This window comes from Euleptes europaea, chromosome 19, assembly GCF_029931775.1.
Source record: "Euleptes europaea isolate rEulEur1 chromosome 19, rEulEur1.hap1, whole genome shotgun sequence".
Classification (NCBI taxonomy): Eukaryota; Metazoa; Chordata; class Lepidosauria; order Squamata; family Sphaerodactylidae; genus Euleptes; species Euleptes europaea.
Genome location: NC_079330.1, coordinates 11095278 through 11117285, shown reverse-complemented (window position 1 = coordinate 11117285; position 22008 = coordinate 11095278). Strand labels below are relative to the sequence as shown.

Below are 22008 nucleotides of genomic sequence, written 5' to 3'. Positions count from 1 at the left end.
TTTCCCACCCAACAAGCAACCCCCTCCTCCCCAAATTAACGTAAAAAGTAGATCACATATAATACAATTGAAGTGTCCAAAGCAATTTAAATAATTTTAAATATTTTATTATTTTTTTCAAACTTGCTACAAATGCTTTATACAATAGTTTGACATAAGAGTCCCCGTGAACCAAAATAATAATAATAATAAAACCCAGAAAAAAAAAAAAAACCTTAGGGAATGATAGTGAAAGGGGATGGGTGTTAAAGTGGCACGAATTCACCAAACAATATTAAAAAACTACAAATTTTAAGAGGTAGATTACTTTTATTTTATTTTTAAGTCAAGAACAAATAAAATATGATAAAGTAAATATGGTGTGGGGAAGGAGGGGGAGCAAATAAAAACTAGTTGCTTTTCTTCACTGACTGGATTTGATGTCTAGTTCTCTCAAAAAAAAAAGTGTGTGAAAACTATTAATTTTCAGAAAGTAACATCTTGCTTATCAAACTGGGGGGGATTTGTAGCTCTTAAGTTATTAGGTACAGATACATCTGCCAATTCAACCATCAATCTGTGTGGACTAGTTGTGCTATACACGTTTTATGTGAACGGTTCCTTAAGCAAGTAACCCGTCGACGGCGCCTGCTTTTAGAGATTTCGGAAACGGGGGGCCGTCAGTCGGGCGGCGCTGACCTCTCTCCCCGCCCCCTTCTCGTATGTCGTGTCCTCGGGGAAAGCGACAGCAAGCATCCCAGTCTGGTGCCCAGTCTAACTCTGCCCCGGCACTCGGCAGTAGGAGAGTTTGAAGAGGACATTTCCTCCGCACAAACCTTCTCGTGGTTTAAAGCAGAGGCTCTGCAGCGACTCGATGTACAACCAACCCCCGCCCCCCGACTTCTCCTTTTTTTTTAGTGCAGTTAATGTGTCGTCCCGGAATATACTGGAACCTTCCGAGGAGAAAAGGAGCCAGTTTTTTGCATACTTCTGGGTTATACCTTCCCTTGCTCTCTTCTGTGCGCTCCCGTTAGGAAAAAAAAAAGCAAAGAAGCGGAAGCGCGAGCTATGAATTCCGTAGCAGGATTCACTCTGGTTTCGCTCGCTGCACTTCCTTAACAGAAAGGATTTGGAGGGTGGGGGGGGGGGAGACGCCATGTACCCTCTTTCTCTCTCTGCAGCCACGTATGCCTTTAGCCTGGCCAGATGCAGCTCAGGCGCGAGCAGTCTGATGCCTCGGGGGGGGAGGGAGCGGTTGGTTCCGGCTAGTTCTTTCAATCCTGGCTGCTGTGGCCGCAGCCCTTGCCCGCTGAAGCCGAGTGCCGAACACCTCCGTCTTCACTGGTTAGGAACTTCCTCGCAAAAGGTCTGGTTTGCTGCTACAGAAGGTTCCTGAGATGCAAGAAACAAAGTGGGGAAGATTTGCAAAACTGAACAACAAAATCAGACGTTAGCGGGATATGAAATATAAGGGATTTTTTTAAAAAAAGAGGGAGTAATGGGTTTTGGCAGAGCCAGCGTGGCATAGCGGTTAAGAGTGGCGGACACTAATCTGGAGAACTGGGTTCAGTTCCCCGCTCTTCCACATGAAGCCTGCTGGGTGACCTTGGCCTGGTGGAATAGTCTTCCCAGTAAAATCAGGGTCCTGTGGGACCCTTAATCAGTTTCACAGCGCATGAAAAATGTAACTATTCTGCCAGGCCTATAACCGCAAGTTTTACATAATTGCTGGCCTCCCCATTCTCCCCCCCCCCCCTACTTCCTGTTGATTTGTGGGGGTTACGCTGCCCGACCGGGTCTACAGAGGCTGCTATCACCCTCCTATGAGAATGCCATCTTGATATTTTTTTAAATAGTTGTACTAGGATATTATGAGCCCTGTGGCGCAGAATGGTAAGCTGAAGTACTGCAGTCAAAAGCTCCGCTGACGACCTTGAGTTCGATCCCAATGGAAGTCGGTTTCAGGTAGCCGGCTCGAGGTTGACTCAGCCTTCCATCCTTCCGAGGTCGGTGAAACGAGAACCCAGCTTGCTGGGACGTGTAGACGACCGGGGAAGACAATGGCAAACAACCCTGTAAACATAATTTGTCTACTAAACGTCAGGATGTGACGTCACCCCATGGGTCAGTAATGGCTTGCACAGGGGACTACCGTTACCTTTTACTAGGATATTATGGCTTTAAGCTGATGTTTTTACGGTTTTAAATGTTGTTACCCGTTCTGAGCCCGGCCTGGCTGGGAATGAGGGCGAACTAGACATGTAACAAACAAATAAAATAAACAGAAAGGCTGACCTGAAATCTTTTAACTCCTGCCTTGTGCTAGTTTCTTCCTTTTTGCTCTCCGGGGAGTCCGCGCTGCTTGCCTGCTGCAGGCTCCGGGTGACGGGTCCCCCAGTCCTTTCTCTGGACTTTGCGCTAAACCGATCGGGCTTTTTTTTGCCGGCAGCCGATGGCTTGCTGGCCAGGGCCACTGTGTTCCGTTGTATCCGAACGTGCAGTTTGCGGGAGGCTTTGCTGGAGAGCCCGGAGGAACCGTTCTTGGAGATCCCTTTCGGCCTCTTGCTCTGCGCTGGAGGCACCTTGGCCACTCGCACGGGGCTGGTGTTCCGGGGTGCCAAGGATGCCCCCGGCTTTTTGGATCGAACAGACGGTAGGAACTTGACGTTTGGCTTCATCTTGAAGGATGCCGCGGGCAGCTGAACGGGGGTGGGCCCGGAGCTCCGGGCTCTGGTCTTGCCCAAGTGTGCCTGCATGCTCTGCATTTTGATCTCGGCGTCCGCTGTCCGCCGCCGCTGGTTCCCGCTTTTGTCGCCGCTGCCAGAAGAGAAAGCCGCACTCTTCTTTTTAGCGTTCTTTTTAGAGGATGGGGAAATGGTTTTTTTGGGACAGCTGTAGGAGGCGTGTTTGTTCAGACTGCCAATGTATGTAAATTCTCTGTTGCAATAGGGGCAGATATGAGAGCTCGGCTCAGCCACGCTGTTCCTCAGTTCGGCCTTTTGCTGAGACTTCTTCTTCTGCAATATGGCTTTCTGGACCAGCTGGTTCTTCTTCTTCAGTGCACTTATCTTGAGCTTGTTGGAGGACATCCTGCTCATTTCGACGCTGAAATTGAGTTTCTTGGGCTGCCCCATGCGCCTGAAAGCGTTGCTCGCAGGACCCGGAAGGATGACCCCGTTTTTCGGGCGCACTGTCTGTTTTAATGGCACGGGATTCTTTTTCGGCGTGTACCGTTTCTTGTCGCTGGCCGAAGCGCAGGCCAAGATGTGTTTGTGCAATTCGGGCATGTTGTCCACGCTTTTCCCACACTTTGTGCAGCGGATGGCAGTGGTGAACGTTTGTGGAATATTGTGAGTGGTGAAATTTGTGGCAGTGACTCCAATCCCATTTGGATTGCGGTGGTGATATTGAAACGGAGGGGGCTTAAAACTTGGGTAGTGCTGATTGAGTCCCATACGGACATCAGGATCTTTAGACTTGACCCCTGAAGCCATTATTTTGATGGTGGTATAAAGCTCTTCGGAAGAGTCATTGAGTTCTTCATCTTCTTCCTCCTCCTTAGTTGGTTCAGCAGATTCATCAGGTAGGATTTGCATGTGTTCAATGTGTGCCTTACTAGGATCTGTAAAGTTCTGTGGTCGCAGAGTCCCGCTTTCGAATTCGTGGTGGGTGCATTCTTTGTCAGGGTGGAGATCTCGCTGGTGCTGTTGCAAATTGCATAAAAAGGCAAACTCTTTCTTGCAGATGGAGCACACAAAAATGTTCCCAACTCCGTGGAGCAAGAAGCGATGTTCAGACAAGTCTGTTTTGTCCCTAAAAAGCTGTACGCAGAATTCGCATTTGAAGGGCCAGTCCTCGGCGTGAACAGAGAGATGTTTTGTTAGGTCTTTAATGGAAAGGAAAGGAGACTCGCAGACATTGCACACAAAGTTTTTGCTGAACATTTCCTGAACAAGACCTGTTTCGTTGGAGCTGCGCGGGTCTTCCCTGGGTTTCTGAAGTTCGCTTTCCAGGTCCTCTTGTTTAAAAGATAGGATGGGAACAGAGTTTTCTGCATTGTCGCCAGGGGACAGGACTGAAGAAACTGCAGAGAGGGGAGGAGGGGATGGAGAAGAAGAGGACGAAGAGGAAGGAGAGGATGAAGAAAAAGAGGAAGAAGAGGATGACGAGGAAAGATTGGGAGGCCCTGGTGAAGCACAGCTAAGAGGTTCTACAGAGGGAACGGGTGATGCCGAGCCAGTAGGAGAGAGGACTGGAAGAGGGGACTGAGCAGTAGCATTGGACAGGGGAGAGGGACATGAACTAGGAGTGCCACTAACATGTTCTTCTGAGAGTGGTGAAGGGACAGTAGGGAGCAGAGGAGGGGGCGGAGTGGGAACCTTTAACATAGGGGGGCAGGGTGGTGGGGAAGGAGAATTTGTGGGCGTCAGAAGAGGAGGAAGCTGACAGGAAGGAATGGTAGATGCCGGAGGTGCAGATTTCTTGGTGGAAGGACTACAGGAACCTGACTCAGAGGCTGACACAGGGGCTGAAACATGGAGATGAGGCTCTGGATGAGCTTCGGGGGATTTTCCTACACTCTGGCTCAGATTGGTTTCTGCCGCCGAGTTGTCCGAGGCTGAATCAGTCCCGTTGTATTCGTTCAGCAGAACCTTCTGTAGCATGGAGGTGGTCGGCTTCTTCTTAACGCTGCCACAGGCCGGCTGTACCAAGTTAACTTCCTTGCTGTCCTTGGACTCGGTGTCAGCGGAAGGCTTTTTATGCACGCTGAGATCTAACACAGATTCCCAAGGAACCTGGGCCCTGTTCTTGCAATTTGACCTTTGCTTGACGCTGCTGGATAAATCCAAGGGCTGCTGGTTGCAAACGTTGCCAAAGGGAGGACTGGCTGTCCAGTCTTTTGGTGCTTTATATTCTTCTAAACATAGAGGGCTCATGGACTCTTTTTCTTCTCGACCGGATAAACTCCAGGCAGGAGAACTACTATGACTTTCTACCTTGGGCATTTTTGCTCCTAGTACTGGGTCGTTCCAAAGAGATTTCCCCTCGCTCACTTTGCCATAATCCCGTAGGGACGGGCTGTGCTGTGGGGAACTGGGTGGGGAACTGGTTCTCCTTTTGAACCTGCTCGAGGCTGTGGGCAGAAGAGGTGGAGAAGCGGCCGGAAGTCCCAGCTTGGGGATTTCAGTTGACGACGACGATGACGATGATGGGGGTGATGGAGCTACCTTGCTACTGTCCTGAGTCTGGAGAAGTTGCTTCAGCTTGGATGATAAGTAAATACTTTTCTCTTTGGGAAAAGACAAGCTGTCCGCTGTTGTTATGGTCAGAGGAATCGTCAACGAGCAGACAGATGTTATTGGCTCCGGATCCATTTCTGTTTTTATCTTCGGGAGGAGAGGGGGACTCGTGGTCCTCCTCTTTTTAGGCTCGCTGTTACTACTGAGCGGAGACTCTTTCAGTACGTCGGTCGGGTGCGTTTGCGTGGCCTTCACACTCGAGGATATTTCCACTGTCACGGGACTGAGTAAACAGTTTATTCCATAGAGCTCTGCTGAGCTGGATTCCACCTCGATCACTTCGCAATTGCTTGTGCTACTGTTGGACTGGATCTTACCATCAATATAGTAATTGAGATTTTCAGATATATTGCTGGAAACATCCATAATGTATACATCATCAGTCTCTGTCTCCTCCTCGAGGTCCGTGCTGGCTACGTACACACTCTGGGCTTGCTGGGTTTGTTCTGCTGGGACTTGTGGCTCTTCTGGTTTTCTTCGGACACCTTTGGGGATCAGATGACGCTCGTGAACCCTCCGCTGGTGCCTGCGCATATTGGTATGTGTTCCAAAAACCTTCCTACAATATTTGCATGGGTGCAACTCTTTGGGTTCCCTGATTTCTTCAAGAATGGAGTTTGATGTTTCTTGAGAACTTTTATCTTTATCCAAGGATGTCAAGTCTTGCTTGGCGTTAGTTTCCTCTTTCGCCCCGCCTTCTTCTGCAATCGCTTGGCTTTTAGTGCCGCCGTCAGACAGCGGAGCTGAAGCAAGTGTCAGGAACGACTTCTTTTTTAGCCCAGCCTCATGACGCCGCTCGTGCCTCCGCCGGTTGATCTGTGTGCCAAAGGCTTTGCCACAATAGCGGCACCTGAAAGCATGGCTAATGGCCGATATGTGGATGTGCATGTGGCGCTCAAGTCCTTGCTTTGTCGTGAACTTCCTCTCACAGTGTTGACAAGGGAACATAAACGTTCCCTGGATACTGCCATTGGATTCCTCCTGGTCTTTAGGGAATTTCACCATGGGCTTTTTCTTGGGGGAGCTTTCTGGAGATTCTTCAGACACGCTGCTCTGCTCTTCAGCGGATTCGAGCTTGTCTCCACACAAAGACATGGTCTCCACCTCGGGGATCTCTTTAGGCAAATTCACGTCTTCCTCCTCCTCCTCCTCCTCCGGCTGCTCCTCTTCTTCCTCCTCCTCTTCATCATCATCTTCATCTTCCTCCTCCTCCACTTCCTCAAGCTCTTCCCTCTCCTCCAGAACTTCTGATTCGCATGTTATCGCCTCTTGTTTCTGTTCGGTCATTGTATGTGGCTCGCTGACGGGACTGGAGATGACTAAGTTTGGAAGCGTGTCTTGGTCTACCATCTCCTGGATCACGGCAGTCTGTTCCAGGGACAGCACGGCTGAAACGGAAGGACTGGCATCCTCCTGTTTATGGCCTGGATTTAAAAAAAGAAAGAAAAGGAAAAGAGGAACAAAAAAAATGTAGAGAACGTTCTTATATATAATGTGTAGCATTCTTTTTTTTCTCCCCTTACTTAGGAAATCTGTGCCATTGACATAGCATGGGAACAGGCTTGCCCAACCCCTGAATTTTATTTATTTACAGCTTTTGCCAGCACATAGTAAACACAATCTTAAAAAGGATTTTAGAAGGATAGGTGTCAAATCTAAAAGTATCTCAATAGCTTAAAAGAAATATATTAAAATGATAAAACAGTTGCAATAAAAACGTTATACTAAAATTTACCTAACAGTTAATTGTGACCAGTATTGATATTAACACTAGTGGTCTCTCTCAAGTAGACCTTAATAGCCTCTGAGCAAAATTTAGCGACTTGGGAAAGACAAAAGGTGCCCCCTTCCCACAGCAGAAATGTCATTACCTCCTCCTCTGAAACAAACTCCCGTAGGTTCACCAGTGGATGAATCAACTTCTGCCTAAAGTCCTTATAATAATTACACCTAAGAATAACATGGCTAGAGTCCTCGATTTCTTTGGCCCCACAAAGACACTCCCACTGAACTCTTGGGAGTTTTCTAACGCCACGCCCCCCAAGCTGCTGAGGGAAGTACGGAACCTCTAGCGAGGGTCAAAGCTCTCTTTTGCTTGTTCACCCCTGAATTTATAAAATGTTAAGCGGTAAAACTAAATTTTATTGGGTTATATTGATTTACTCAAATGGCCATGGTCAACACTGGAGTGTTTCCCAGCAGGCTCAGATTCTAAACAATTAACTTTTAGCATACTTTAAATAAGTACACACAACTTGTGTACCAGAATCCTTACCTTCTTTAGGGTCTCTCATCTCTGCAGGAGTAATATCCAAAACGGTCTTCTGCTTTTTGTCTGTCGCTTTCTTCCCTTTGTTTTTTGCCTCTTGGGATTTTTTCTTCCCTGAGTAAAGAACAAAAAACCACTTAAAAGGGAATTCACTTTTCAAGCTGCGTTTTTTTTTTTTAAATATTACCTTAACCGAATGAAAAACAGCGGGTGAGAGCGATCACGTTTTTAAACAATTTAGAGTGCATTAATGCTTTATCTCAAACATTTTTTGTCCCGCGCTCTTAGTTCATGCTCTGAGGGCAACTACTAACGACACAACAGAAAAACAGTCACAAACAAACAAAAAAATCCTCGAAATAGAAACATGGAGAGAGAATGGCCGAATACGCAGTGATGGCAAAGCTTTCCCATCTGTTGAATAGAAGACCTATGGGAGAATTTCAGAAAAGATAGCAGCTCTACTTTGATTACACCCAACTGAGTTTTTAATTGTTTAGAGCAGATTATAGTAGAATATCTCAAATGGGAATACTAATTTTGACTAAAGTAGTAATAAAATGTAGGGTAGACTTAGAGGTGAGTTTTATAAAATGGAATTAATAATGTATAATTTGACTATTATGTAGGTTAAGCAATGGATGACATTTAAAGCAGGGATCTATTATACAGAATCGCAAAAATCAGTTAAGAATATTGGTCTTTAGTGATAGTAGCTAAGTTATTCTAGGAGTATAATACTTGATATGCGGATAAAATACTTTAAATATTTGGCATCCTTCGGAAGGTTTAATGTACTGTATGTATGGTCAGTATGTATGTTTTATCTTTTTCTTTAATAAAATATATTATTAAAAAAACAAAAAATATGTAAAAAATATAAAAACGCTGCAAAACCAACGGCAAGGCAATGCACAGAGAAAGTGCAAAACCATTCTAGAAGATTAACAACAAGAGAGGGATAAAAGTTTAGAGGGGAGGGGGATTCAATAGAAGACCTGGGAATATATAAAATATTTTTGCCTGGCCCATAAAAATCGAGCAGGACTCTGAAAGAGTGGCATATAAAGCTCAGTAAGTAGGCCTTCATTCTTCCCCTTTCATTCTTCATTTTGGCTACTAGTCAAAATGGATACTAGTCAGGATGCACACATATTCCCCACAGCAGCAGTTCCCAAACTGTGCTCCGTGGAGCACTTAGTGCTCCACGAAGAGATGGGAAAGAAAAATACTACTGTTGTTTGGTTTGGTATATAGGTGCCAGGGGAAAATTAGTGCTCCGTGACGAATCTCTTTCCTGAAAAGTGCGCCATGACTCAAAAAGTTTGGGAACCTCTGCTCTACAGTATCAGAGGAGCACACCTATATTCAGTGCTGTGGAACACAGGCAGGTTAAGGCTGCTGCACTCTTCTTGTTTGTGGGTTTCCTAGAGGCATCTGGTTGACAGAATTCAGCATAGTCGCAGAAATCATGTAGGCTTGGCAAGTTTCCATAAACATATTTGCACTGTGTGAATAATTTTCATTGTGTAAATTAATCCAAGTCTTCTTTAGGCAGAATTGGATGAAGACACTTAATTAGAATTGTTCTGGGTTGCACAATCTGTTTTGAATTGGAAGAAACTGAGCCAACTTTTTGAAGTTGTTCCAGTTGCGTGACCAGATAAGGGAAACGGGATCTCAAAGTACTGCAACAACCGAAAAAAAGGATCTCTAAAGATCCAGAAATAACAGTACCATGACCAGGTTCTATTTTCCCGATTTCCTCTCATTTTCAAGCCTTTTTTCGGCTCCTGCCAATTCAACATGAGAAGAAGGGTTGGTTGCCAGGCTTATGGGTTCTTCAGTATTGTCCTGACATCAACTACCTCTTAGTTTGGCAAGGAACAGAGGGGTACAACTTTGAAGTAGAATAGTTGGTTTTTATATGCCGACTTTCTCTACCATCTGAGACTCAAACCGGCTTACAATCATCTTCCCTTCCCCTTCCAACAGACACCCTGTGAGGTAAGTGGGACTGAGAGAGTGTGACTAGCCCGACGTCACTCAGCTGGCTTCATGTGTAGGAGTGGGGAAACAAATCAAGTTCACCAGATTAGCGTCTGCCGCTCATGTGGAGGAGCTGGGAATCAAACCCGGTTCTCCAGATGAGTCCACCGCTCCAAACCACCGCACTTAACCACTACACCACGCTAGCTCTCTTTGGATGTTGAAAGTAAAGTTGCAGCAATTACTGTTTTCCTCTCCCTGCTGCTTCTTGGGTCAACAGCTGGACTCTGTCCTGGGTAACCTCTCTATAGGAGTTCCTAGAGAGCCAGCATGGTGTAGCAGTTAAGGCAGAGGCGTCAAACATAAGGCCCGCAGGCCGGATCCGCCCCCCTTGAGAGCTCTTATCTGGCCCATGAGCCAGCCCCCCCCCACTCAATCTAGGCTGGCGAGGCATGGCCTGGCCCGACCAAGTAACATTTATTATCTGGCCCTCGTAACAATTGAGTTCAATACCCCCAGGTTAAGGTGTCAGACCAGAATCTGGGAAACCCAGGTTCGAACCCCCATTTTGGCATGGAAACTTGCTGGGTGACCGTGGGCCCTGTGGTGCAGAGTGCAAGCTCTGCTCCTGACCTGAGTTCGATCCTGATGGAGGTCGGTTTCAGGTAGCCGGATCGAGGTTGGCTCAGCCTCCCATCCTTCCGAGGTCGGTAAAATCAGTACCCAGCTTGCTGGGGGTCAAGTGTAGATGACTGGGGAAGACCATGGCAACCCACCTCATAAACACACATTGGGATGTGATGTCTCCCCACTGATCAGGAATGACCCGGTGCTTGCACAGGGAACTACCTTTACCTTTTTGTTCCAGCTTTATGGACTATTCTACTGAGAGTAAACATCAACTATACATGAGAATGCAGGCTTTCTAGTGGGGAGTAAAAGGAGCCTGTCTCTTCCTTTCATTCAATGTTACTTTCTTCTCTCTTTTCTCTCTCAGCCGTCTGGACCCAAAGCGTAAAGGAACAACCCGACGTACTTGGGCTTGTTGTGTAGTGCTGCAAGATCCCGCCCACCCCAAAAATCCTAACAAAAGTAAAAATAAGCAGGAGCAAGAAGGGGGGGAAACAGTTGGTTTATTGCATGTGAAAAGCACACAGTCTCAAAGTCAGCCAAACTGCACACCACAGGGTGCAGAGTTCTAAGATCTCATCTTCTGAGCCAAAGTCTCGCAGGTCAGGACCACTTTGAACGCCACGCAGAGGGACACCCTGAACACCTTGCACTTCTCGTCCACTGCGCTTGTCTCTCTTTGCTGAACACCCATCCTCGAGAAGCGTTCAGATCACGAGGAACTGGAAAGCTGCCCTTCCCTGGGATGCTTTTGTCGGCCTTAATAGAGGCCACTTTGGCAGCAAATGCTTGAAGCCGCCTTATACTGAATCAGACCGCTGGTCCATCGAGGCCATTACGGTCTGCTCAGACTGGCAGCGGCTCTCCAGGCTCTCGGGTGGGGGCCGTTCACATCCTTTTAACTGGAGATGCCTGGGATTGAACCTCGGAGCCTTCTGCATGCCAAGCAGATGCTCTACCGCCGAGCCACGGGCCCCTCCCTGATTCTTTCTGTAACGGGCCCAAATGGCTACCTGCAGTCTGCCAATTTTAAGAGATGCCCTAGAAACCGCCACGTCAAGCTTACCAACCTGTCGAACAACTCTTACCATAAAAAATGTTTCCCTAATATCCAACTGGTACCTTTATGCCCACAATTTAAACCCATTATTTCAGGTCCTATCCTCTGCTGCCCTCCTCTAAGTGATAGCCTTTCAAATACTTAAAGAGAGCAAGGATGTCCCCCCTCAACCTCCTCTTCTCCAGATTAAACATTCCCAAGTCCCTCAGCCTTTCCTCATAGGGCTTGGTCTCCAGGCCCCTGATCATCCTTGTCGCTCTCTTTTGTACCCACTCCATTCTGTCCGCGTCCTTTCTGAAGTGAGGCCTCCAGAACTGCACACATTACTCCAGGTGCGGTCTGACCAATGCAGTGCAGAGGAACTATGACATCTTGTAATTTGGATGTTATGCCTCTGCTGTTGCACCCCAAGGTTGCATTAGCGTTTTCTGTCGCTGCATCACACTAGTTGCTCGTATTTACCTTACGGTCCACCCGTGCCCCAAGATCTTGTTCACACTCACTGCTGCCCAGAAGTGTATCCCCCATCCAGTAAGCATGTCCGTCAATATTAATAAATAATGCATAAAATGGTACTCCTTGGTGGGGTAATCAGAACTCAGGAGCCAATGAAGAACAAGTCAGTGAGCAGCAATCCCCCCCCCCGACTAATAGTTAAGTTAATAGAGATGTTAAGGAAGGGGGGTAGAATCAGGGAGGCCAGCACTGATTGACAAAACCACAGCTGCCCTCAACCATAAGCCTGGCGGAGTAGCTCCGCCTTACGGGCCCTGGTGGAACTCTTTCAAGGCCCGCAGGGGCCTGATCTCATCTGCGAGACTTATTCCACCAGGCAGGGGCCAGGGCAGAAAAATTGAGCGGGTCCAGGATGGAACCACTAGGCACTTTGCTCCTTTTTCCTAGTTCTGAGTTTCTGACAGTTTCCGGAAACCCTTGAGTGGCAATGAAAAAACAAGAGCGGCTCTATCATAGCTGCTAACGGAGAGGGACCGGACATACTGAGAGAGAGAGAAAAGATTCACAGTAACGGGACAGAACATTCACCAGAAATCTATCCAGACAGCACAGCTTCCTGGGGAGGAGGGGAGAGGAATTCCCACCATAAGTTTTGTGTTATGAAAGTATGTTTAGGAAAATACACTGCAGGCACCCCAACCACATAGCACACTATCACGGCAACGAAAGCTGAGCTTAAAGTGGGTCAAATGGACTCGAGGACGATCAAAGCATACAGCCTTCTTCGTAAAAGTGAGCTTGAAAGTTCCTACAACCCTACTGAGGACAACAAACATCCTCCAGAAAGTTCCTCAGTAAGATCTGGCACTTGCTCCTGAGAGAAACGGGGTTTCCGCTATTTCGCAGTGGTTGGGTGCATGAGCCCACAGAGGTAGTTTTTCCACGGCCCTAAAGATTATGTCTGTTACGGTGATGTTCATCTGGTTTAGGCTTTGGAGCAATGCAGTTAGCAACTGTTTCTAAAGGAGACATAAACTGGGAGGTACGATCCTGATGGAAGTCTGCTTCAGGTAGCCGGCTCAAGGTTAACTCTGCCTTCCATCTTTCTGAGGTTGGTAAAATGAGTACCCAGCTTGCTGGGGGTAAAGTGTACACCACTGGGAAAGGCAGGGGCAAGCCACCCTGTAAATATAGTCTGCCTAGTAAATGTCATGATGTGACGTCACCCCATGGGTCAGGAATGACCCGGTGCTTGCAGAGGGAACTACCTTTACCTTTAGTATAGACAAAGAAGGGATAGGATAACTGGAGAGAAGAGCAAGAGGAGTCGAACAGTCTGGAGTCCAGGCAGAAGGAAACGAGGCTGTCCTGTTCCACTTGCAACAAGTTCTACAGAACGCCAACCAGTAATGGGGGCCCGACCAGACCTGGGGAATTATGGGTGCAGTGGGGCTGCAGCAGAAACAAAGGTTTAAGATTTCCTTGTGAAGTTGGGGGAGTTCTCCTGCCTGCAAAACATTCTAGGCCAACTATAGGCTTTAGCCCCAGTATCACGTACCTGCTTATCCAGTGAGTGAGATCTATAGCTCTCAGTGAGCCAAGTTCTACCCTCTGCCTGTTCAGTATCTATACCTAAGATTTTCTGTTTCCCATTACTTAACGTGCCTTGTTTTTCAGAGGGCAAGTCCCTTCATTTGCACCTCCGCGATGGCCCTCTGATCGGCTCTCCTCTGCTCCGCACAGGGTTCTCACACGTTAGCCTTGTGAGCAAACTGTTGCATAGGAGAGCCAGCGTGGTGTAGTGGGATAAGAGAGGTAGTTTGGAGCGGTGGACTCTAATCTGGAGAACAAGGTTTGATTCCCCACTCCTCCACATGAGCAGCGGACGCTAATTTGGTGAACCGGGTTGGTTTCCCCACTCCTACACACGAAGCCAGCTGAGTGACCTTGGGCTATTAGAGCTCTCTCTGCCTCACCTACCTCACAGGGCGCCTTTTGTGGGGAGGGGAAGGAGATTGTAAGCCAGTTTGATTCTTCCTTAAGTGGAAGAGAAAGTCGACATATAAAAACCAACTCTTCTTCTTCTTCTTCTTCTTCTTCTAGGTTTTGAAAAGCCTCAAGAGAACTGAACAGGCCTCCTAAAGCAGCTCTGCGATTTCGAACGCTAGCTCTGGAATTAGGCCTTTTGTGACCTTAACGCTGAATTACCCGGGAAGAGGTGATTCAGCCGGCAGCTGCTCCAACGCTTACTAAAAACAGCCAGGATGACAACTTGAGCGCAAATGTAACTTTAGATCCACTGGATCAGCGGCTGAGAAGTGGAAACCGCCAAAGCTTTTCTGGCGTCCTCCGCTTTGGGGCTTTCCATCCTTCTTGCAGACTGTTTGCGTGAACAACAACCCTTGCTCGGGACACAGAACCTGTGAAGCTTATTCCTGGGGGAAAAAACCTCACAGTTTTGGCAAGACTGGAACCTGGACACGCCAAAAGGTATGGCTGACGACCTGAAATGCAGTCGAAATTTGGAAATGTTTCAAAATTTTGTCATGGGAAAAGGCAATAATACAGCTGGGTTAAATTGAACAAGGAAAGAAAATGTGCTTCTATTTAGCAGAATTTGGAGGAGTTTAAAAAAGCCCTAAAAAAAACCCCCTTCAGTTTCTGGAGCAGGGATATGCAATAGACAGCTTACAAGCTTATGAGCTACTGCTAATTCTCCAGCCACCACAGAGTAGCTTGTGTATCTCATAAGAAAGGCCCTGCTGGATCAGACCAAGGCCCATCAAGTCCAGCAGTCTGTTCACACAGTGGCCAACCAGGTGCCTCCAGGAAGCCACAAACAAGATTGCAGCAGCACCATCCTGCCTGTGTTGCACCGCACCCAAAATTATAGGCATGCTCCTCTGATACTAGAGAGAACAGGTATGCAGCATGACTAGTATATGACTATCATGACTCCTACAAGACACAGGTCAAATGTGTTCTTCCTAGTCCCTGTTCTGTGTCTAGGACATGCCAGGAAGGGGTGGGAGTAATTAGGTTAGGATATTTTTAAAACTACTCTTATTAAAGAAAAGGTTGGTGACCCCTAGTCTGGGGGATCCTGGAAGACATGAAGCTTGTGGAAACTCTGAGGGAGATAGTAAGCGAGGCTCAAAGAGTCCCAAGCCGGGGCTTCTGAAACAGGTGCGGTGTAGTGGTCAGTGTGTTAGACTAGTATCGGAGAGACCCAGGTTCGAATGCCTGCTCTGCCATGGGAGCTTGGTGCTAGCCTTGTATGCTCAGCCTAACCTACCTTGCCGTGCTGTTGTGAGGATAAAAAGGAAGGAGAAGACAATGATGCCGTTAAGTGTTTTGGGTCTCCCTGAAGAAGAAGAGTTATTCAGGGTGAACACACATGAAGCTGCCTTATACTGAATCAGACCCTTGGTCCATCAAAGTCAGTATTGTCTGCTCAGACCAGCAGCGGCTCTCAAGGGTCTCAGGTAGAGGTCTTTCACATCACTTACCTGCCTAGTCCCTTTAACTGGAGATACTGGGGATTGAACCTGGGACCTTCTGCATGCCAAACAGATGTCCTACCACTGAGCCACAACCCCTCTTTAACTCTACCTTTAAGGAGTCTGAAAGCGGCTTACGATCCCCTTCCCCTCCCCATGACAGGCACCTTGTGAGGCAGGTGGGGCTCAGAGAGTTCAAAGAGAAATATGACTAGCCCAAGGTCACCCAGCTGGCTTCATGTGTAGGAGTGGGGAATCAAACCTGGTTCTCCAGATTAGAGTCCACCGCTCTTAAACACTATGCCACGCTGGGGATAAATGGTGTCAAAGAATAAATCTGCACTCAGACTGCTTCTAGTTTCTAAAGCAGCAATGGATAAGGATCCCAGTGCGGAAAGAGTTGTGTGCTCGGATCAAAGAGCAGCATTCCAACCTGCAGCCAGAGTTTGAGCATACCCAGGTGTCTAAAGCAGACAATTGCTGAAAAGAGCAAAAAGGGCACCTTGCCTGCTTTCCTGACCGGCCTCTGTGGGAAACAGGACGCCACTGTCATTTGATCTAACCTAAGCAGGCCTCTTGAACACATGAACACATGAAGCTACCTTACACTGAATCAGACCCTTGGTCCATCAAAGTGAGTATTGTCTGCTCAGACCGGCAGCGGCTCTGCAGGGTCTCAGGCGGAGGTCTTTCACGTCACCTACTTGCCTAGTCCCTTTAACCGGAGATGCTGGGGATTGAACCTGGGACCTTTTGCATGCCAAGCAGATGCTCTACCACTGAGCCACGGCCCCTCCCCATGGCTCTCAGGAAGAGGTCTTTCACATCACCTACTTGCCTGGTCCCTTTAACTGGAGATGCCAGGGATTGAACCTGGGACCTTCTGCATGCCAGGCAGGTGCTCTACCATTGAGCCCCTCCCCTCCCCATGGCTCTCCGGGGTCTCAGGCAGAGGTCTTTCGCATCACCTACTTGCCTGTTCCCTTTAACTGGAGATGCCAGGGATTGAACCTGGGACCTTCTGCATGCCAAGCAGAGGCTCTACCGCTGAGCCACGGCCACTCCCAATGTGGTTCTTAAAAAAGAGAGCGGCACAGCCTCCTGAATACGGTTCCGTCCACCGGAAGTCCACGGCTGGCAAAAGCCACGTCTACACACCTGGTAGGAAGCCTGATATAAGCACACGAGTGCACTTACCATCAGGTTACAGAGAGCTCCTACCGGCCTGCTACTGGCAGCTGGCTCCTCCAGTTGGTCTAAACAAGAAAGATACAGGAATGAAACACAAGGGAAGTGGAATGAGGACAGCGATAAAAAAAAAAAGAATAAAAACGGGGGGGGGGGAAGACAGAACACCAAATGAGTACGTGTGTGTCGACAGAAGCAGAAGACCCACTGGAGGTAAGAAAACAGAGAATGGCCATGTGGACTGCGGTTACAGAAATCTTATGGGGAGGGGCCATGGCTCAGTGGCAGAGCATCTGCTTGACATGCAGAAGGTCCCAGCTTCAATCCCCGGCACAGACAGTTAAAGGCAAGTAGGTGGTGTGGAAGACCCCTGCCTGAGACCCTGGAGGGCTGCTGCCGGTCTGAGTAGACAATACGGACTTTGATGGACCAAGGATCTGACTCAGTATGTGGCAGCTTCATGTGTTCATGGAAGGGAAGACCCCTGCCCACTTCACCCAATGGAGTGGGTTAGGATCTTCTTTTTTTAAAAAGGTTTTTTTTAATAGATCATACAGAACTAGGGGTGGCCCATGGGATAGGTCAATGACCTGCAAAGTTAGCCAAGAACCCCGATTCCCTCTTTTGGAGAATGGGATCCGTAGTGCCCGATCTCTCAACAGCTTTACAAGAGCTCCGCAGGGCCTGCAAGACAGAGCTATTCCACCAGGCCTGTAACTGAGGGCAGCCGCAGATGTCATTTGTGCCAGCCTCCCTACCCCCATCCCTCCTTTGTATATTTTAAGCTCTAGAGGGGGCTCTGCCTGCTTGTTATGTCTCAGCGGGCACTGTATTAATTTGTGCACTACCTATGTTTTAATAGTTGCATAAGATTGTGATGTGGTGGATTTTATTGTTTTTAATGTTTTATTGATATGTATGTATTAATTTGTGTGCTATGCTTTAATAGTTGCAAAAGATTGTGATGTGGTGGATTTTATTGTTTTAAATGTTTTACTGATATGTATGCATGTATGTATTAATTTGTGCGCTATGTTTCAATAGTTGTATAAGATTGTGATGTGGCATATTTTATTGTTTTAAGTGATTTATTGGTATGTATGTATGCATGCACACATGTATGAATGCATGCATAATACATTGATTTTACTGTTGCTACCGGCCCTGAGAATGGTTCTAGCCGGGGCGGGCGGGTTAGAAATGTGAATAATACATAAATAAATAATACTGGAAGGATTAATGAAAGAAATACATTTACAGTGTTTTGCTTACTGTGAGCCCTATATAAGCAACCTAATTATCTTGTTTACTCTCTTGCAACCTTTCTATAACATCCAAGTGAGAAGGGCCTGCTTGTGGCACTCCACGTCCTGGAGGATGGGGTAGGTTTCTAATTCCAAGATGATGTGCGCTTTGAACGATGCATGACATCAACTTGTGGGACCATGTGGCTCCCAATGGCGGCAAAGCTTCAGAGAGCCGTCAGGATACCTGCTGAGCTCCCTAACCGGGACGCAGAGGAAGAGGGCTGTGTGTGTGTTAAGTGCCGTCAAGGTGTTTCCGACTCATGGTGACCCTATAAATGAAAGTCCTCCAAAATGTCCTATCTTTGACAGCCCTGCTCAGATCCTGCAAAGGCCGTGGCTTCCTTTATTGAGTCAATAAGAGGACTACTTTGTAAAATTTCTACAAGTCATATCCTGTGATCATTGGGAGGCGGCATTCATGGCTACTAGTCAAAATGGATACTAGTCATGATGCAGACCCATTCTCTCCAGGATCAGAGGAGTATGCCAATTATATTAGGTGCTGTGGAACACATGCAGGACAATGCTGCTGCAGTCATCTTGTTTGTGGGCTTCCTAGAGGCACCTGGTTGGCCTGGCATCTCCAGTTAAAGGGACTAGGCGAGTAGGTGATGGGAAAGACCTCTGCCTGAGACCCTGGAGAGCCGCTGCCTGTCTGAGTAGACAATACTGACTTTTGATGGACCAATGGTCTTATTCAGTATAAGGCAGCTTCATGTGTTCACTGCGTGAACAGACTGCTGGACTTGACGGACCTTGGTCTGATCCAGCATGGCCTTTCTTATGTTCTTATCCCAGAAATATACTGATGCCAAAGACAATCTCTGGGAAAGGCTCGATACCACTTTCTTGGGGACTGTGCTATAGAGAAGCCCTTCTTGCAGGATACCAAGAAAGATGCAGGAGGTCACGCTACAGGGGTCCATTGCCAGGAGGGAAGAGCTAAACAACACCAGAAACTCGTAGGCCTGGGGAGAAAACCTGCCAGGTCTGCAGCGAAACAGCAGGAAAAAAGCCCAAACCATCCAACATAATGCTGCAAGCCCGCTTTCCCAATTCTGTAGCCACTCAAAAGCCTTCTCTGTTAAGGCACTACTGTCAACTCATTTCATAACCGCTGGAGTTTAATTATCCTTCCAACTCAATGTGCAACACCTATAAATTACATTTGGCTACGGAGTCCTCCCCAAACAGGAATTTTCAGTGGCAAATATAGGATGAAAAAGATACTGGCTTAGATCCAAAACTCTTTGGTAGGACTGTGCGTGAACACAACAGGCTTTCTGACTTTTCATTTTCATGTTTGCCAGTGCCACGAAACCTTCCCAGAGTTCCCAGAGAACGGCTTCCCCCAAGACACATGAGACGGTTGCTTGAGACGTGCAAAGCCCACCTGCCCCCTTTAAGGTGTGCGGAGACAGCCGTACCGTCCTTTGGGTCCCAGGCCTACTTCTCAGCAGCCCAGGCCGGAAGCAGACACAAAAAGTTAACAGCAGACTGCACTCAAAACGCTCTTGCCGGGAGGTTTACAGAAACATTCCAAGAGGATTACGTAAGCCTTTTCAACGTCTTGAGAGATCCAGCTACGGAATATTTGGAGCTTGACAAATTTACCTCTCTGCACCTGTCATTCTCAAAGCACGCCTATTAGGGCACGGGGGGGGGGGGATATATTTCTGTTTTCGGACTCTCCCCACAGTCAGGCTCGGAGCTGCGATGCCAAGCAGGGTCTGACAACGGTTCACGATATGTGAGCAAACGGGTCTGATTCTGGAAATCTGGAGAACTGGGAAGGAGCAAGACACCCCCACCCCGAAGGCTGCCTCCCGTGCTCAGAGACACACAGTTTTTATTTATTTTGACGATTCATATCGTGCTCTCCAGCTCCCAGGAGAATCTGAAGCAGCATATGCTAAAATATACAGTCAACGTAAGGAACGCCCCCCCCCAAAGACCTAACAGCCACAAGTATTCACTATGAGAGCAGTAAATCTTGGATGCAGATTAAAAAGAAGCAGTAGTGAGAAAATAAAACACTCTGCTATTTATTATCTTTGCAGCATTCTGAGCGACCTCAGACAAAGGGGATTACAACAGAAACGGAAAATACAGCTTTAGTGCAAAGAATAGCTTGCCATGACATCAGAGCCGGCAAACTGTGGCTTGTCTTTGCCCTCAAGCTCAGGGCTGCAAACTCATGGAGGCAAACTCTAGACTGCGCTAAAGAAGGAAGCCATGGACGAATGTGGGGAGGAGGGAGGAAGCAGAAACCTAAGCGCAAAAGCTCATTCCTGATTCACTGAGTCAGAATTTGGAGGACTGGAAATGAAGAAGAGTTGGTTTTTATACCCCGCTTTTCTCTACCTTTAAGGAGTGTCCAAGTGGCTTACAATCACCTTCCCTTCCCCTCCCCACAACGGATGCCCTGTGAGGTCGGTGGGGCTGAGAGAGTTCGGAGAGAACTGTGACTGGCCCAAGGTCACCCAGCAGGCTGCATGTGTAGGAATGGAAAAACAAGCCCAGTTCTTCAGATTAGAGTCGGCCACTCATGTGGAGGAGTGGGGAAACCAACCTGGTTCACCAGACTAGTCTGCTGCTCTTAACCACATAGAATCATAGAGTTGGAAGGGACCACCAGGGTCATCAAGTCCAACCCCCTGCACAATGCAGGAAATTTACAACTACTCCCCCCCCACACCCCCAGTGACCAGAAGGTGGCCAAGATGACCTCCCTCTCATCATCTGCCTAAGGTCACAGAATCGGCATTGCTGACAGATGGCCATCTAACCTCTGCTTAAAAACTTCCATGGAGCTTACCACCTCCCAAGGAAGCCTGTTCCACGGAGGAACCGCTCTAACTGTTGGAAACTGTTTTGATTTAATTTCAACCTGCTGGTTCTGGTCCAACCTTCTTGGGCAACAGAAAACAACTTAGCACCATCCTCAATATGACAGCCCCTCAAGTATTTGAACATGGCTATCATATCCCCCCTCAGTCTTCTCCTCTTCAGGCTGGGACCTTCTGCATGACAAGCAGATGCTCTACCACTGTGCCACAGCCCCTCCCCAAACTGAGCCACAGCCCCTCCCCACTACACCACACTGGCTCTCAGTGGTACATGAGAACCAACCCAGCATATCCGAAGATACCAAGCTGCTTCTACTTGGAGCAAATTGCTAATTTAGAGCCTGTGCCTATCCACAAACATAGCACCATACAAGAATCATGTCCAAATGCTCTGGGAAAGCTGGGAAAAGCAGACCTAGGACAGAGTCTTCAGTTTGGGGAGGGGCTGTGGCTCAGTGGTAGAGCATCTGCTTGGCATGCAGGGGGTCCCAGCTTCAATCCCCAGCATCTCCAGTTAAAGGGACTAGGGAGGTAGGTGATGTGAAACACCTCAGCCTGAGACCCTGGAGAGCCGCTGCCGGTCTGAGTAGACAATACTCAATACTTCAATGGACCAAGGGTCTGATTCAGTATAAGGCAATTTCATATGTTCATGTGAGTCATGCTAAAATAGGGTGGCGAGGAGGCTTGCATGGGACATCTGTCCCCTTGAAGATTAAGAGTGGGAAACCATAGCCATGCTGTCTGTAACTGTTATTTTCTTCCCCGGAAGGCAGGTGGTGTTGCCCCTCAGCTCCAGGCAGCAAAGGAATATTTTTGAAAATAAATTAAAACAAAACACATTGTTATACATAAATTGCATTAAATTCTAAGGCAACCTAGAAACATGTCAGAACCTATCCCCCCCAAAGAAAGCCCTAGCAAAGCAAAGTTTAAACAAACTTAAGAGATGGCACCCAAGAGGAGGGGTGGTCAAATGCCTGTGAAAATTAAACAAACTGAAAAACCAGGCACCATGCGTTTTATAAAACAATTGTTACAGGAAAGGCATTTGGAAGATGTGGGCAAACACAGAGAAGGGTCTCAGCTGGCAATTTAAGAGCCAGGTACAGGTGGGAGCAGGTGGCCCTTGAAGCAACCAGCAGTTTCTTAAAGATTCTGCTCCAAGTCCCTCCTTCCCCCTTCCCTTTCTCCAGCAGTTTTTTTCCATGCAAGATGCCTTAGTTATCTCCACCTGGCTCTCACAGTTGCCTCTCTGATAGCACTACTCTTTGCAGAAGGGAAACTGGCAGCTTAGTGGTGACCTAGGGGCTGAGCGCACACCCTTCTCCGGTTCTTCAGGACCAAGAGGGAGCATGCTCTGACCCGGATGGCCTAGTCTGACCTGATCTCGTCATCTCTCGGAAGCTAAGCAGGGTCAGCCCTGGTTAATATTTGGATGGGAGACCAACAAGGAAGTCAAGGGCTGCTCGGCAGAGGCA

At 47.7% G+C, this 22008-nt stretch overlaps 1 protein-coding gene across 1 annotated transcript in view; it reads right to left on the bottom strand.

Annotated features, from left to right (window-relative positions):
• Positions 1-1341: 1341 nt before the first annotated feature.
• The window catches only part of PRDM2 (PR/SET domain 2), a 41139-nt gene continuing 20472 nt past the window's right edge, over positions 1342-22008 (bottom strand). The window contains exons 6-8 of the mRNA XM_056865097.1: positions 7555-7662; positions 2275-6703; positions 1342-1371 (exon numbers count right to left, since the gene is read on the bottom strand). Coding sequence (XP_056721075.1) covers positions 1359-1371; positions 2275-6703; positions 7555-7662 — 4550 coding nt within the window. The 3' untranslated portion in view covers positions 1342-1358. The remainder of the gene's footprint in view (positions 1372-2274; positions 6704-7554; positions 7663-22008) is intronic.